The sequence below is a fragment of the Cetorhinus maximus genome, unplaced genomic scaffold, assembly GCF_964194155.1.
Source record: "Cetorhinus maximus unplaced genomic scaffold, sCetMax3.hap1.1 HAP1_SCAFFOLD_1256, whole genome shotgun sequence".
In the NCBI taxonomy this organism is placed as follows: Eukaryota; Metazoa; Chordata; class Chondrichthyes; order Lamniformes; family Cetorhinidae; genus Cetorhinus; species Cetorhinus maximus.
In genome coordinates this window covers 18,964-37,046 of record NW_027597198.1, presented here as the reverse complement: position 1 = coordinate 37,046, position 18,083 = coordinate 18,964, and the positions used below count along the sequence as shown (strand labels likewise).

The 18,083-nt window shown below is 47.8% G+C and overlaps 1 protein-coding gene across 1 annotated transcript; it reads right to left on the bottom strand.

Moving 5' to 3' along the window:
• Positions 1 to 475: 475 nt before the first annotated feature.
• LOC144675984 (actin, alpha cardiac muscle 1-like) lies at positions 476 to 7,150 on the bottom strand. The gene is made up of 7 exons (XM_078536500.1): positions 7,033 to 7,150; positions 4,873 to 5,013; positions 3,463 to 3,787; positions 2,775 to 2,936; positions 2,489 to 2,680; positions 1,623 to 1,804; positions 476 to 1,010 (listed from the first exon to the last, which is right to left on the bottom strand). The coding sequence occupies exons 2-7, from the start codon at positions 4,999 to 5,001 to the stop codon at positions 867 to 869; spliced, it is 1,134 nt and encodes a 377-aa protein (XP_078392626.1). The 5' UTR covers positions 5,002 to 5,013; positions 7,033 to 7,150; the 3' UTR covers positions 476 to 866.
• Positions 7,151 to 18,083: the final 10,933 nt, after the last annotated feature.

Here is an 18,083-nt window from a genome sequence, read left to right as displayed (position 1 = left end):
TTTGAACCAAGGCTGTAATGAGGTCAGGAGCTGAGTGGCCCTGGCGGAACCCAAACTGGGCATCAGTGAGCAGGTTATTACTGACTAAGTGCCGCTTGATAGCACTGTCGACAACACTTTCAATCACTTTACTGACGATGGAGAGTAGACTGATGGGGTGGTAATTGGCCGGGTTGGATTTGTCCTGCTTTTTGTGGACAGGACATACCTGGGCAAATTTCCACAATATCAAGTGGCCCCCCGAAAGGAGAATGGCCCGATTAGCAGAAAGGGCAATGAGACGTGTGAATCTCACAGCTCAACATTATCCAAGATTGAGAATGTGTCTCATGAATCCTGGTATCCTACAGTCAATTAGCCTCTCAACTTGGGCCCGAGAGGTCAAAGGACAATACTTGCCCCACTAACCCACCCAAATGAGTCTGTCAACCAACATTTGGGGGGCAGGAGAAATAAGTCACTCAACAATCAGAGGTTCATCTGTTTTTTTATTCACGAGAACAAAAATACTGTTCATAAATAACAAAACAGGGACTTGAACAATACAATAAAAGGGACAGACATTTACAGAGGAGTGTTAAGATATTGTTTAGGGCAGTGCTTCGTTCTGTTGATTGTCGATTAAGATTCGTAAACAATGAACACTGACAGGCTGGGGCACATCACAGTCCAGGGCAGACGCGACGAGGAACAGTCTAACCCTCTTCTCAAAGTGTCTCACTGGGAAGCCAGGTCTAGGTGGAACACTGTCAAGTGCACTGTAGGTTAGAGCATTAAGCACACTAAAAAAACCTCCAGAGGACAAGAGATGGATTGCCATTGTCCAAAACTCACTGCCTTTCATTGCTAGGTGGGGCTGAGATTGTTTAGAAGCATTTCCTGTGGACAATAGAGGGACCAGCCTCATCATACTCCTGCTTGCTGATCCACATTTGCTGGAAGGTAGACAGTGAAGCCAAGATAGAGCCTCCAATCCAGACGGAGTATTTACGTTCAGGTGGGGCAATGATCTACAGAGAGAGAGAGAGAGAGAAAGAGACAATCATGTTAGAACGTTGCTCTGTTTAAGTAGCTGATTGGAAAGCAATCTATCTAAAGGTTTGTACATTTAACATTTACGATGCAGGTTCATGGCTTTAAGAAGGTAGCTCATTGTGTCATCACATCTCCAAAAATGTTTCACCCAGTCTTGAGTATTTTTCCCCATCTGTATGTAGCAGAGTCTACAGCCCATGTCCCACAAACATTACCTGAGATTTTGTTATAATGAGCACAATGGGTGAGATTTTGCAGCCCTGCTCACTGCCCAGGTCATCCAAAGTCAGTGGACTTTTGGCAGGGCCGCTGGTTCCCCTGCAGCAGGTCCCACCAAGCGGGGTCAAACATCCCGGCCAGTGTAATCTCCTTTAGATCCAGCCACAGCTGCAGATCCAGGTTAAAAGGCATCATCACTCCTCAGCTCTGTCATCAGGTACTGAGTGGTTCCATTTCCAGGGGGGGAGAGGAGATCAGTTCACTGTCTTCGACAGGAGCATTGGTGACAGAGCAGGTTCCCTCCTATAGAGGGCACCTAGCTGAGCATGGGTATGAATTGTCAATGGGCACCCCAACTCTATACCAACCTTAATCTTCATGGTGCTGGGGGCTAGGGCAGTGATTTCCTTCTGCATACGGTCAGCAATACCGGGGTACATGGTGGTACCGCCAGACAGGACGTTGTTAGCGTACAGATCCTTACGAATGTCAATATCACACTTCATGATGCTGTTGTAGGTGGTCTCATGGATACCCGCAGACTCCATACCTGGTATAATGAGATAGAGAAGACAGGGTTAAAGTGAGAAGCGGTAGCTCTGGCCTGATGTTGATGTCCTATCATCTCAGAGAGCAGTGGAATAGGCTGGGGGAAAATGACTTTTTAGCTCTTCTCCTTACATTCACTGCCAATTGTTTACGTGCTTGAAGAGATGGGCCAGTTATTAGAAGCAATGATTCATGACAGGAACCAGGTCAGACCCTGATTCTAAAAACTCCAAGTCCAACCCTGGAATTTGATGTGTTTTTCAGTTTATTTGACAATTAAGATTCCTGACCAAAACGGAAGTGGTCAGTTGAACTCTTTTCCACAAAAGTGGGCCCAAAGTCTCCTGTTTGCCATGGTACAGCCCAGCACGCTGTTGTGTTTGATCACTTTCTATGGCTAGTTAGCTGGTGCTGAGGATATTGCCACTGGCCTCCACACCCTTCAACTACAGACGAGGAAAGGAAATCAAAAATAATTCAGTCAGGGTTTCTGCTCCTGGGGGCTTTGCATCAACTCTTCTATGGGTGAGATCAATGATCGGGTCAGAAGATAATCCCATGATCAAATAGCCTGACTTAGGCAGAGTGTTGGTGGGACCCTCAGTAAGTCTTTGGGATGGGTATCAGAATAGCAACGTGAGGCCCTGTTCAATGAATAACCCAGCTCACAGGGTAGAGTTCTTACCAATGAAGGATGGTTGAAAGAGGGTCTCAGGGCACCGGAAACGCTCATTGCCAATGGTGATGACCTGGCCATCGGGAAGTTCATAGCTTTTCTCCAGAGAGGAGGAAGATGCAGCAGTGGCCATCTCATTCTCAAAGTCCAGAGCCACGTAGCAAAGTTTCTCCTTGATGTCACGGACAATTTCACGTTCAGCTGCATGGGGCAAGATCAAGGTGGTTAGCACAAAGTGAAAGGACGACCCCATCGCAAAAGAAAGTGTGCCCTGGGCTGTCAGTAACTCACTCACCAGTGGTGACAAATGAATAGCCACGCTCTGTGAGAATCTTCATCAGGTAGTCAGTCAGGTCACGGCCAGCAAGGTCCAGGCGCATGATGGCGTGAGGGAGGGCATAACCTTCATAGATGGGGACATTGTGGGTCACACCATCACCAGAGTCCAGCACAATACCTGCAGAGCAAGGCAGAGGGAGTAACAAAGTCAGACACAGGTCAGAGGTGAATAATGTAATGTTTTCCTTATCTCTGGAGTTTGGGAAGGGTTACAATTTTAACTTCACTTTCTTCTCCAGCTGGTGACTTGGGAAATCAATCTGATGGAGATCACGTCTCTGTGATCTCACCGTCACCCCGGGGTTTAGGGGGAACCATACAATCGGGACTAATTCTTGGGATAGCTTCCCTTCTCCACCCAGATTACCTGAACAAGACTCAAGAGTGACCCAGCCCAGCTCCCAGTGGGGAAGCTCCCAATCCCAGTGGAACACCGTGGCAAAATGGTTCCTGGAGAGATCAGAGGAGGACACAACAAGATTTGCCTCGAATGACCTCCAGAGTGGAACAGCCTGCTGTCACTAACCATGGCCCCTGGTGAGACATGCGAGGCAATACTTCAGGGTTTAATACATCTAAGGCCCCTGCCCACACTTTTACATTTCTTAAACCAAATGATTCCAAGTAAAAAAATCCAACCGTACCAGTGGTGCGGCCGGAGGCGTACAGGGACAGCACAGCTTGGATAGCGACATACATGGCAGGTACGTTGAAGGTCTCAAACATGATTTGGGTCATCTTCTCTCGGTTGGCCTTGGGGTTGAGGGGGGCTTCAGTGAGCAGGGTGGGATGTTCCTCTGGAGCCACACGCAGCTCATTGTAGAAAGTGTGGTGCCAGATCTTCTCCATATCGTCCCAGTTGGTGATGATGCCATGTTCAATTGGGTATTTTAGAGTCAGGATACCTCTCTTGCTCTGGGCCTCATCTCCTACATAGGCGTCTTTCTGACCCATACCAACCATCACACCCTAAAACAGGCCAAGAAACATGTCAGAATTCACTCTGATAATCTAGCTCAATGAGAAAGTTGGTCTCTGAATGTTACAGGCAACTACATCTCCCCGTTCTTCTGCACCCACCCTCAGCCCAAGGGAAAGGGGAGTGTGTGCACTGCATTGGAGTGGGACCACCTCAAGGAGATGGAGCTATCTCAATCTTTCTCACAGACCCTCCATCAAGCTGGTGTAAATTGTTCATTATATCAAGCGTTACATTGTACCTCCCTAAATCTTCAACCTGGTATTCCCAGTTGAGAAACGCATAGTTGAGTTTGTGATCCAAAAATGCGCATTTTGTTAAAAGCTAGATAATTCCTGAAGGAAAAAATAAAGCTGGGAACATTCTGGTCTGGGAGCTGAATTGGAAACAGAGGAATGCAACAGTGAGTGGAAGGTTATAGACTCTGCCCCTACACTCACATTGCACATGGTGCAGCAGCACTTTGCCTACAGAGAATCACCAACCATCTCTCTATATTTAGTCACCTCCGTTATCTCGCAAGGATTTGGAGACTCATTGTGCTAAAGGAGTCGGATGATTCATCAGTGACAACTCTGGCCAAGAGCCAGAGGGGGAGATGAGGAGAAGGTTTTTTTTAACACAGCGAGTTGTTGTGATCTGGAAGGCGCTGCCTGAAAGGGCAGTGGAAGCAGGTTCAACAGGAACTTTCAAACGGGAATTGGATATACAGCTGAAATAATGCAATCTGCAAGGAAAGAACAGGGGGAGTGGGAACTAATTAGATAAACCAACTAAAGAGCCACAATGGCACTGGAACAATGGATTAAATGGTTTCCCTGCGAGTTGTATAATTCTGTGTATCTCCCAATGTGGCTCCTTTTTTCCCTCCTCAGTTTTCTAACCCTCCACTGGCTGATCCTTGTGGCATTTTAAAATGTAACAGGGGCACTTGATCTCCTACCATTTAAAGCAAATCTAAATGTGTTGCACCGATGAGTCATCCATCAAGCATTCGTGCTGGCGGGAATGTACCAGGGCTGGGGACAGGGATACATGCAGCAGGGGGTCGAGAGGATCAGGTAGGGGGGAGTACCTGGTGCCTGGGTCGGCCCACGATGGAAGGAAAGACAGCCCTGGGAGCGTCATCACCGGCAAAGCCGGCCTTTACCAGACCGGAACCATTGTCGCAGACCAGCGCGGTGGTTTCCTCGTCATCACACATGCTGTTGGATTTCTGTGGTGAGAACAAGCAGGAAAATGGAGTTAAAAATGTACCGAAGCTCACACAGAGATTTCATATAAAGACAGAACCAGCCAGCTGCCCTGTACCCGTGCTAGCCTGACCCCCTCACAAGACACTCTGGCTGAGCAGAATGTCCTTCCCCTCACCTCACCTCCCCTCCCCCTCCTTCCCAGCTCCCCCACCCCCTCTGCCTTCTCCCTCCAAACACCCTGAGCCATGCCCAGGGAATGAAGAACTTTGCCCTGCGCACTGGGTCCAGGAGAATGAGAAAAGGCAGGGGTTGGATTTAAAAGAAGGGAAAATGAACCTACATATTGTGAAAATGGGGCCGGGGTACTAGAGTTAGAGAGCCTGACTCTCAGTCTGGCTCTCAGTCTGGCTCTCAGTCTGGCTCTCAGTCTGGCTCTCAGTCTGGGTCTCAGCCTGACTCTCAGTCTGGCTCTCAGTCTGGAGACTCAGTCTGGCTCTCAGTCTGGGTCTCAGCCTGACTCTCAGTCTGGCTCTCAGTCTGGCTCTCAGTCTGCTCTCAGTCTGGCTCTCAGTCTGGCTCTCAGTCTGCTCTCAGTCTGGCTCTGCTGAGTTCAGTGCTGGGCATGGATCAAACCCAGTTCAAACAAGGCAGCAGACTACAGGTGGGGACAGGCTTCCAGACTCCCAGCAGGTCCAACACCCTTCATAGCCAAAAGCTCACTCAATCCTCTCTGGGAAAACTTAGATCAGACACAATTGCACTTGAATTGACTGTGAATCTGCCCATTCACATTGTTGTCAACAGGCAGGGAGTTAAACCCCTGGGGGGGGGGTTACACTGGATCTTGTTGAAAGGGCTTTGTGTGAAGAGAGAGGGAGGGGAGGGTGTGGAGGAGGGAGCCTGAGGAAGGAGATGGGAAGAGGACAATGGAAAAGGGTGACAGGGAAAAGGGAGAGCAGAGGGAGAGTGGGAAAGGAAGGAAGGGAGAGGGAGGAGTGTGGGCTCAGAGAGGAGAGGGACAGGCAGTGAGTAACTCTCACTCTGGCAGTCCCCAGTTACTCTGACTCAATAAGGGCTTGGAGGAGACAGGGGAAAGTTGTCCAGCATGTCAATTGGCTAGTTTATCAATAATTACTTTGAAAATTACTGTGCAAGTATCGCAACCGAACAGACCTGGCTTCCCCTATTAGAAAGAGGGGGGAAGACATGTTACTGGGCTCAGAGGCCAAATAGGCAGTTTTTCAAGATACTGGGACAGTTTACAATCCCAGTTCACTCCCATTTATCAGCAGGGCATTGACAGAATCCCATTTCCAGCCAAACAGAGGCTCTCTGCCCAGAGTGACTCACTCTGTACTATAGGGACTCTTCTTAGGCACGAGGCATAATTGGGAGAAGAATTCACATTTCCTGATTTTAACAATCACCACTTATCCAGAAATTGGAATAACTCGTCTGGTTAGACCAAATACCTTCCAACTGCAAGTTCCCCTCCAAACCACACACCATCCTGACTTGGAAATATATCACCGTACCTTCACTGTCGCTGGGTCAAAACCCTGGAATTCCCTCCCTAACAGCACAGTGGGTGTACCTACACCACATGGACTGCAGCGGCTCAAGAAGGCAGCTCACCACCACCTTCTCAAGGGGCAAATAGGGATGGGCAATAAATGCTGACCCAGCCAGCAAAGCTCACATCCCAAGAACGAATAAAGAAAGTATTCAAACAGTCCCCTCACCCTGTCACATTTCTATCCACTTTCTCCCATTGTTTAGTCTTCTTTGCCCTGTTATCTTTATCTGTTGAAATAACCTTCTTTCTTTTCTGTTTCTGATTTACTCAGAATCTACTCTTTCTCCCCCACATCTCCTTTGCTAATTTCTCCATTATTTTTCCTGTTCTTTTCCATCAGCTCACACGTCTTCTCGAAGTGCTGAAACTTTCTGACACAGCTGCCCTCTCGGAGTTAGAAGTCCATCAATCTGATCTCCTTTGCTCCCTGTAGTATAAGAAAGAGCTAGAATTTGGGTCTTACCGGCTCCTAGGAGAGAGAGAGAGAGAGGTCTAGGTGAGTATGGAGGTAGGATGAGCTGCAGTGTGGGACTCTGGCTTTTATAGTCCACAGAGAATCCCAGACTTGCTCCACTCTCAGGTCTCCAGAAGGAATTGTCAGTCTCACACTCCATATTTGGAGAAGGGCTGAGGCTCAGTTTACCGGCCCATTCAAGGTGAAATAGCAACGATGCAATCCAATGAGAGAGACAGAACCATGTTAGGAAAAGCGGGCACCAATCAGAAGTCACCATGCGGAAGGAATACCTCTCCTTATACGGATGGTCTTCTGGGAAAGCCCTGCGTGTGTCTGTGCTGGACCATTTCCCGGCTATTATTGCAGTAACTGGATCCCTGGCAGAGCCAAGCCAAAGAAAAGTTAATCCAGTGAGCAGTGGCAGCCCGCTTGTCTGACAGCGTTCATTCCAAACACTGCTTTTCAATATTCCCCTCCCCTCCCCTCCTGCAGGCAAAACAGGAGGAGAGGAGCTGGAGGCTGGAAGAGGTGGTGCAGGGGATGGGGAAAGGGTGAGAGGGAAAGTGGTAGGGAAGGGAGGTGGGGGTTTGGGGGAGGGGGGAGGGGAGAAGGGGGAGAAGGGGAGGAGTGAGGGATGTGGGGGAGGAGGAGAGGAGGAGGGTGAGGGTTGTGGGGAGGAGGAGAAGGGGAGGTGAGGGATGTGGGGGGGATGGGGTGAAGGTGAGGGATGTGGGGGGGATGGGGTGAAGGTGAGGGATGTGGGGAGGGGGGATGGGGTGAAGGTGAGGGATGTGGGGGAGGAGAACAGGATGAGGGTGAGGGTTGTGGGGGAGGGGAAGGGGAGGAGGTGAGGGGACAGGGAGAGGGCGGGGGATGGAGATGAGGAAGGGGTGTGTGAGTGTGTGAGTGTGTGTGTGTGTGAGTGTGTGCAGGGATGAGGAATGCACAGGAGAGTGGGAAAAGTGAGGGAAGTGTGAATGTGCAAGGGAGGGGGGAGATGTTGGGGAGGGGGATGTTGGGTGTGTGGTGGAGGGGCTATATGGGGGAGGGGAAGAGCGGGGGAGGGGGATATGCAGGAGGGAGGATATGGGGAGATGTGGGGGAGGGTGGATGTGGGGGAGGGGGTTGTGTGGGGGAGAGTTTGTGTGGGGGAGGGTGGATGTGGGGGAGGGGGTTGTGTGGGGGAGGGGGTTGTGTGGGGGAGGATGGATGTGGGGGAGGGGGTTGTGTGGGGGAGAGTTTGTGTGGTGGAGGGTGGATGTGGGGGAGGGGGTTGTGTGGGGGAGGGGGTTGTGTGGGGGAGGGTGGATGTGGGGGAGGGGTTGTGTGGGGGAGGGTGGATGTGGGGGAGGGTGGATGTGGGGGAGGGGGTTGTGTGGGGGAGAGTTTGTGTGGGGAGGGTGGATGTGGGGGAGGGTGGATGTGGGGGAGAGTTTGTGTGGGGGAGGGTGGATGTGGGGGAGGGGGTTGTGTGGGGGAGGGGCGATGCGTTAGGGAATGGGGTGTGGGGGAGGGGGTGCAGGGGATGGGATATGGAGGAGAGGGGATTTGAGGGAGAGGGGATATGGGGCAGGGTTATGTGGTGGAGGGGGTGTGTGGGCCTTGGGGGTTGTGTGAGGCAGTTTTACAGGGGGTGGGACAGTATTTGTTGGTGGGGCATTTGTGGAGTGGGTGGAGGGGCAGGGGTTATTTCTGGGGCTGTACTTCTGGGTGGGTGTATTTGTGGGGTGCAGGTATTTGCGAAATAGGGGGCATTTGTAGGCTGTGGGGTACTTATGGGATTGGGGCATTCATGGGGTTGGGGCTATTTATGAGGTGGGGGTATTTATGGGATGGGGTATTTATATGATGGGGATACTTGTGGGATGGTGATATTTGTGGAGTAGTGGGTATTTGTGATGTGGTATTTACAGGGTGGAGGGGTATTTGTGATGTGGTATTTACAGGGTGGAGGGGTATTTGTGGGGTGGTATTTACAGGGTGGAGGGGTATTTGTGATGTGGTATTTACAGGGTGGAGGGGTATTTGTGATGTGGTATTTACAGGGTGGAGGGGTATTTGTGATGTGGTATTTACAGGGTGGAGGGGTATTTGTGGGGTGGTATTTACAAGGTGGAGGGGTATTTGTGATGTGGTATTTACAGGGTGGAGGGGTATTTGTGATGTGGTATTTACAGGGTGGAGGGGTATTTGTGATGTGGTATTTACAGGGTGGAGGGGTATTTGTGATGTGGTATTTACAGGGTGGAGGGGTATTTGTGATGTGGTATTTACAGGGTGGAGGGGTATTTGTGATGTGGTATTTACAGGGTGGAGGGGTATTTGTGGGGTGGTATTTACAGGGTGGAGGGGTATTTGTGGGGTGGTATTTACAGGGTGGAGGGGTATTTGTGGGGTGGTATTTACAGGGTGGAGGGGTATTTGTGATGTGGTATTTACAGGGTGGAGGGGTATTTGTGATGTGGTATTTACAGGGTGGAGGGGTATTTGTGATGTGGTATTTACAGGGTGGAGGGGTATTTGTGGGGTGGTATTTACAGGGTGGAGGGGTATTTGTGATGTGGTATTTACAGGGTGGAGGGGTATTTGTGGGGTGGTATTTACAAGGTGGAGGGGTATTTGTGGGGTGGTATTTACAGGGTGGAGGGGTATTTGTGGGGTGGTATTTACAGGGTGGAGGGGTATTTGTGGGGTGGGGGTGTTTGAGGGGCAGGGGTATTTGCAGGGTGGGAGTATTTATGCTGTGGAGGGGCATCTGCAGGACAGGGTTATTTGTGGGTTGGGGGCTCCTTGTCAGCCCCTGCTCCCGCTCATGGTGCAGTGACTGACGTAGGGACAGGATTGGCCTCACACACGAAGCCCCCTGCAGCCCAACAGCCAACCTGTGTCGCTACAACTTTACATCACAACAGACAACATCTCAGTGTCATAGTATCAGGAGAAAGGTGAGGATAATAGATTCCAGGAGCTGATTCTTTATCCAGTCTGTTCCCACAGAACATGAGGAATCCATTTCATTCTGAGATGGGAGCAGGCACAGTTGGAATGACGATATCTATATTAGGCATTGTGCAGGGTCAGGGGTCACTCCCAGCCATGGCCCTATCGCACTGACTAGCTGAAGGGTCAGAAAAAGATTAATATTAAATTTCTCAGAGTGCAGCTTACAGCTGTTCCCTGCTTATCCCATCTGACAGGCAGCACAGACAGAGCAAGATGAGAGTTAAATATAGACAGGGAGAGAAATAGTGACAGAGAGAGAGAGACAGAGAGAGGGAGAGAGAGAGAGACACAGAGAGAGAGAGAGACAGAGAGAGAGAGAGGAAGACAGACAGACAGCGAATGAGAGAAATAGAGAACAGCGAGAAACAGTGACAGACACAGAGAGTCCAAGAGTGTGTGAGAGAGACAGAGAGAGACACAAGAGAGAGAGACAAGAGAGAGAGAGGGACAGGGAGGGAGGGAGAGAGATGGGGAGTGAGGGGTAGTTGTGAAATAAAGAATAGTGAGAACAACTGATAGAGAGATATGTATGTAAGAGCAATAGAGAGAATAATGGGGAGATAGGCATCTGCTGATGACACAGACAAGCAGGAGGATAAGTTGTGAAGGGGACGTAAGGAGTCTGCAAAGGGACATTGATGGGTTAAATAAGTGGGCAAAAACTTGTCAGATGGGAGCATAATGTGGGGAAATGTGAACCTATCCACTTTGGCAGGTAGATTAGAAAAGCAGTAATTATTTAAATAGAGAGATCACAAAACTCAGTGGTACAGAGGGATCTGGGTGTCCTGGTACATGAATCAGGAAAAGTTAGTCTGCAGGTACAGCAAGTGATCAGGAAGGTAAGTGGAATGTTGTTTATTGTGAGGGGAATGGGATATAAAAGTAGGGATGTTTTGCTATAGTTGTACAGGGTGTTGGTGAGGCCACATCTGGAATACTGTGTACAGTTTTGGTCTCCTTATTTAAGAAAGGATATAAATGTGTTAGAAACAGTTCAGAGAAGGTTCACTTGACTGACCCCTGGGATGGGGGGGGTCATCTTATGAGGAAAGATTGGACAGTTTAGGCCTGTATTCATTGGAGTTTAGAAGAATGAGAGGGGATCTTATTGAAGCATTTAAGATCCTGAGGAGGGAGTTTGATAGGGTGGATGCTGAGAGGATGTTTCTCCTTGTGGGAAAGACTAGAACCAGGGGGCACAGTTAAAAAATATGGGATCTCCCATTTAAGACGGAAATGGTAGTGGTCGTGGGTTTAGAAGGTGCTGTCCAAGGAGCCTTGGTGAATTCCTGCAGTGCATCTTGTAGATGGTACACACACTGCTGCTACTGTGCGTCGGTGGTGGAGCGAGTGAATGTTTGTGGATGTGGTGCGAATCAAGCGGGGCTGCTTTGTCCTGGATGGTGTCAAGTTTCTCGAGTGTTGTTGTAACTGCACTCATCCAGGCAAATGGGGAGTATTCCATCACACTCCTGACTTGTGCCTTGTAGATGGTGCACAGGCTTTGGGGAGTCAGGGGATGAGTTACTCATCGCAGGATTCCCAGCCTCTGACCTGCTCTTATAGCCACAGTATTTATATGGCTAGTCCAGTTCAGTTTCTGGTCAATGGTAACCCCCAGGATGTTGATAGTTGGGGATTCAGTGATGGTAATGCCATTGAATGTCAAGAGGCGATGGTTGGATTCTCTCTTGTTGAAGATGGTCATTGCCTGACACTTGTGTGGCGCGAATGTTACTTGCCACTTGTCAGCCCAAGCTTGGATATTGTCCAGGTCTTGCTGCATTTGGACATGGACTGCTTCAGTATCTGAGGAGTCGTGAATGGTGCTGGACATTGTGCAATCATCAGCGAACATCCCCACTTCTGACCTTATGATGGAAGGAAGGTCATTGTTGAAGCAGCTGAAGATGGTTGGGCCGAGGACACTACCATGAGGAACTCCTGCAGTGATGTCCTGGAGCTGAGATGACTGACCTCCAACAACCACAACCATCTTCTTTTGTGCTGGGTACCAACCAGTGGAGAGTTTTCCCCCTGATTCCCATTGACTCCAGTTTTGCTGGGGCTCCTTGATGCCACACTCAGTCAAATGCTGCCTTGATGTCAAGGGCAGTCACTCTCACCTCACCTCGGGAGCTCAGCTCTTTTCTCCATGTTTGAACCAAGGCTGTAATGAAGTCAGGAGCTGAGTGGCCCTGGCAGAACCCAAACTGGGCATCAGTGAGCAGGTTATTGCTAAGCAAGTGCCGCTTGATAGCACTGTTGATGACCCCTTCCATTACTTTATTGATGATGGAGAGTAGACTGATGGGGTGGTAATTTGCCGGTTTGGATTTGTCCTGCTTTTTGTGTACAGGACATACCTGGGCAATTTTCCACATAGCCGGGTAGATGCCAGTGTTGAGCCCAGATTTTCATTTTTAAAAATTGAAGCATCTTCAGGATGAGGGTACCCGCACGTTCCCCTTCAGGGCTACTGGTGGATCTGACAAAGCTGCACGCACTCTGATTTGATCTCAGTCTCCATCCGAAAGTGAAAGAGTAAGGACATTTCTGTAGCTGCACATAAGAACATAAGAACTAGGAGCAAGAATAGGCAATTCAGCCCCTCAAGCCTGTACTGCCATTCAATACGATCATGGCTGATCTCATTTCAGCCTCAACTCCAATTTCCCGCCCTCTCCCCATAACCTTTCAACCCGTTACTCATTAAAAATCTGTCTATCTCCTCCTTAAATTTATTCAGCGTCCCGGCATCCACTGCACTCTGAGGTAGTGAATTCCACAGATTCATGACCCTTTGAGAAAAGTAATTCCTCCTCATCCCTGATTTAAATCTACCACCCCTTAGCCTAAAACAATGGCCTCTTGTTCTAGAATGCCCCATAAGGGGAAACATCCGCTCCATATCTACTTTGTCTATCCCCTTTAGCATCTTATATACCTCAATTAGATCTCCTCTCATCCTTCTAAACTCTAGCGAGTATAGGCCTAAACTGTTCAATCTCCCCTCATAAGACAAGCCCCGCATTTCTGGAATCAATCTAGTGAACCTCCTCTGAACCGCCTCCAGTGCAACTGCATCCTTCCTCAAGTAAGGGGACCAAAACTGTGCACAGTACTCCAGGTGCAGTCTCACCAATGCCTTGTACAGTTGCAACAACACTTCCCTATTTTTATATTCTATTCCTTTAGCAATAAATGCCATTTGCCTTCCCTATTACCTGCTGTACCTGCATACTAGCTTTCAGCGATTCATGCACCAGGAAACCCAGATCCCTCTGCACTGAAGCACTCAGAAGTTTCTCTCCATTTAAATAATAAGTCGCCTTTTTATTCTTCTGACCAGAATGGATAACCTCATGTTTATCCACGTTAAACTCCATCTGCCAAATTCTGGCCCATTCACCCAACCTGTCAATATCCATTTGTAAATTTCTTCTTTCTTCATTGCAACTTACTTTCCCACCTATTTTGGTGTCATCTGCAAATTTAGCTATAGTACCTTCTATCCCTGAAATTCTATCCCTGTAATTCAAAATCACACATAGTACAACACAGGAGGCCATTCAGCCCATTGAGTCTGTGTTGGCTCTTTTGGAGAGCAGTCCAGTTTGCATTGCTGTCCAGCTCTTACCACACAGTGTAATTTTTCCCCCTTTAATTAAGCCAATTCCATTTTGAAGGTTACTATTGAATCTATATCCAGCATCCTAACAGACAGCGTTTTCCAAATCCGAACTGCTTTTTGCACAGAAGGGCTTTTCCTTTATGTTGCCTCTGGCTCTTTTTCTAATCATCTTCAATCTGCACTCTGGTTATTGATCTATCTACACCGGGAAACATTCCTTTATTTACTGGATCAAAGCCATTCATGACATTGAACACTCCTATCAAACCTCCTTTTAGCCTTCACTTCCTAAAGAGAATAATCCCAGCTTTTCCAGTCTCTTCATATAACTGAAGTCCCTTATCAATGGCCCCATGCTCATAAATCTCTCCTTGAGTAATGCTAACAAAAGGGGCTTTCTGTTCACACACAGGGCCCTGTCCTTTGCAGACAGAAGGAGCATCGTCCAAAATTCTGTCGATTCTGGAACAGTCCCAGCAGATTGGAGGGTGGTAAATGTAACCCCACTATTTAAAAAAGGAGGGAGGGAGAAACCAGCGAATTACAGACTGGTTATCCTGACCTCAGCAGAAGGGAAAATGCTAGAGTCTATTTTTAAGGATGTGATAAAAGGACACTTGGAAAATGTCAACGGGATTGGATAAAGTCAGCATGGATTTATGAAAGGGAAATCATGTTTGACAAGCCAACTGGAGTTCTTTGAGGACATAACTAGCAGAATAGACAAGGGGGAACCAGTGGATATGGTGTATTTGGATTTTCAGAGGGCTTTTGGTAAAGTCCCACGTCACAGTATCACAGAATCTTTACAGTGCAGAAGGAGGCCATTCGGCCCACAGAGTCTGCACTGGCTCTCTGAAAGATCATTCCACCTAGCCCCACTCCCCTGCCTTATCCCCGTAACCCTGCACATCCTCTCTTTTCAGGTAGCAACCCAATTCCCTTTGTGTTAAATTAAAGCACATGGGATTGGAGGTAAAATATTGGCATGGATTGAGAATTGGTTAGCAGACAGGAAACAGAGAGTAGGAATAAATGGGTCTTTTTTGGAGTGGCAGGTGGTGACTAGTGGGGTACCGCAGGGATCAGAGCTTGGGCCCCAGCTATTCACAATATATGTCAATGATTTGGATCAGGGAACTAAATGTAATATTTCTAAGTTTGATGACACGAAACTTGGTGGGAATGTGAGTGCTGAGGAAGGTGTTAAGAGGCTTCAAGGCGATTTAGACAGGTTGAGTGAGTGGGCAAATACACGGCAGATGCAGTATAACGTGGATAAATGTGAAGTTATCCACTTTGGTAGGAAAAACAGAATGGCAGGATATTATTTAAATGGTGATAGATTGGGAAATGTTGATGTACAAAGGGATCTGGGTGTCCTTGTACACCAATCACTGAAAGCAAGCATGCAGATGCAGCAAACAGTTAAGAAGGCCAATGGTATGTTGGTCTACATTGTGAGAAGACTTGTGTACAGGAGCAAGGATGTCTTACTGCAGCTGTACAGGGCCTTGGTGAGACCACACCTGGAGAATTGTGTGCAGTTTTGGTCTCCTTACCTAAGAAAGGATATACTTACCATAGAGGGAGTGCAGCGAAGGTTCACCAGACTGATTCCTGGGATGGCAGGATTGTTGTATAAAGAGAGATTGGGCCGACTAGGCCGCTATTCACTAGAGTTAAGAAGAATGAAGAGATTTTTTTGAAACATATAAAATTCTGACAGGGCTGGATAGACTGGATGCAGGGATGATGTTTCCTCTGGCTGGCGGGTCTAGAACAAGGGGTCACAGTCTCAGGATACGGGGTAGGCCATTTAGGACTGAGATGAGGAGAAACTTCTTTACTCAGAGGGTGGTGAACCTGTGCAATTCTCTACCACAGGAGCTGTGGAGGCCAAGTCACTGAATATATTTAAGATAGATTTCTAGACTCTAAAGTTGTCAATGGGTATGGGGGGAGAGTGGGAGTATGGGGTTGAGATAGAGGATCAGCCATGATCATGTTGAATAGTGGAGCAGGCTCGAAGGGCCGAATGACCTACCCCTGCTCCTATTTTCTACATTTCCATGTTTCTATGTTCCTATGTCCACTCATTGCTCCTTTTGCAATTAAAGAAAAGCTTGGGGGTCAGCCATTCCCTGATTCATTCCCCATGGTAATGCCTTGACCAATCTGAACCGACCTGCCTAGTTCGAATTTGAACAAAAGCTTGGAAATTAACTGTGCCCTGGTACATTCTCCACGGCAACGCCTCTACCAATCAGAATCTCCTTGCCAACCAATCAGCATCTTATTCTTATGCAGTATAAATTGTTATTCACTTTGAGATTTGGTATTCTTGTGAATCTGTCCTGATGAGTGCAAGATGGAAAGTTTAAACAGCATGTCTGCTTTTTCAGCAAACCTCTTCCCATTGAGGAAGTAACATGTGCTGTGGATAAAGGGTGGATGTACTGTATTTAGATTTCCAGAAGATGTTTAATAAAGTGCCACATCAGAAGTTATTGCAAAAAATAGAGCCCATGGCGTAGGGAGTAACATATTGACATGGTTAGAAGATTGACTGGCTAACAGGAAGCAGAGAGTTGCCATAAATGGGTCTTTTTCTGGTTGGCAGGATGTGATGAGTGGTGTACCACAGGGATCAGTGCTGGGGCCTCAACTGTTTACTATTTATATCAATGACTTGGATGAAGGGTTGGATAGGATGGTTGCTAAATTTTACTGATGACAGAAAGATAAGTGGGAAAGTAAATTGTGAAGTGGACATAAGGAGGCTACAAAAATATATAGGTAGGCTAAATGAGTGGGTAAAGATCTGGCAAATGAGGTATAATATGGGAAAATGTGAAATTGTTCATTTTGGCAGGAAGGATAAAAAAGAAGCTTATTATCCAAATGGTGAGAGATTGAGGAGCTCTGAGATTCAGAGGGATCTGGGTGTCCTAGTGCATGAATCACAAAAGGTTAGTATACAGGTACAGCAGGGAATTAGGAAAGCTAATAGAATGTTATTTATTGTGAGGGGAATTGATTACAAAAGTAGGGAGGTTATACTTCAGTTATACAGGGCACTGGTGAGACCACATCTGGAGTATTGTGTATAGTATTGGTCTCCCTATTTAAGGAAGGATGTAAATGCATTAGAAGCAGTTCAGAGGAGGTTTACCAGACTAATACCACGAATGGGTGGGTTGTCTTATGAGGAAAGGTTGGACAGGTTAGGCTTGTACCCACTGGAGTTTAGAAGAGTAAGAGGCGAGTTGATTGAAACCTTTAAGATCCTGAGGGGTCTTGATAGGGTGGATGTGGAGAGGATGTTTCCTCTTGTGGGAGAATCTAGAACTCGGGGTCACTGTTTAAAAATGGAGATGAGGAGAATTTTTTTCTGTGAGGGTTTGAGTCTCTGGAACTTTCTTCCTGAAAAGGCGGTGGAAGCAGAGTCTTTGAATATTTTTAAGGCAGAGCGAGATAGATTCTTGATTAACAAGGGGGTGAAAGGTTATCGGGGGTGGGTGATGCAGATTTCAGGTTATTATCATGTCAGCCATGATCTTATTAAGTGTTGGAGCAGAATCGAGGGGCTGAATGGCCTCCTCCTGTTCCTTGTTTGAATGTTCGTATGTTCTGTAAAGCCTTCATGGGCACATGTTGATTCCTTGGTCAGGGTACTCCCAAGCAGTGGTACACCGCTGGAAAAACGCTCAATATTAGATCTGACAAGGTGGCAAAGAGCAACCTGCATCTGCTTGCTCACAAATCTCTTCCTTGGAGAGATGCCAAGGGATAAAAATACTCAGCAGCTTCAGAAATAGTTGTGGGACTGAAGCTGCCTTATCTGGGCGGAGAAAGGAATACCTCCAGCTGAAGGCTGTCGATTCAGGCTTTTGAGGCTAACCAAATTTCCACAGGGCCTTCTGAATTCTCAGTTTACACGCCCCACACCACAAAACCTCAGCACCTGCCCTCCCTCTCCTTGGGTCCATTGGCCACCTGAATTCCAGTCGAAGTTGCCATTCCAATGGTTGAGAGTGAGGTAGGGACTAAGCGATTCAACCACATGGCACATTGTGGTGAAGCCCTATCCCATTCTCACCCACAGTCCGCCATCTCCGCCAGTAGCACTCAGCTCCGACCAACATGACTCAAGCTCCTGATCCCAGTGGAGTCAGGCGGGAATTCCGGTTTCCATATCACGCATCCTGAAGGTCTGTCTCTCTCTCTCTCTCTACCATTCTGCTCACTATCTTCCTCATCTCCATTTCCATCTCATTTTCACTCCGTCCCTTCCCATCATGCCCTGGGTCTTCCTGTAAAGCTCTGCAGAGCCCATCGCCCATACTCTTTTGATTAAGTTTCTCACTCTATCCATCCCATTACGGAGATTTAAGCACATAATCTACACCAACAC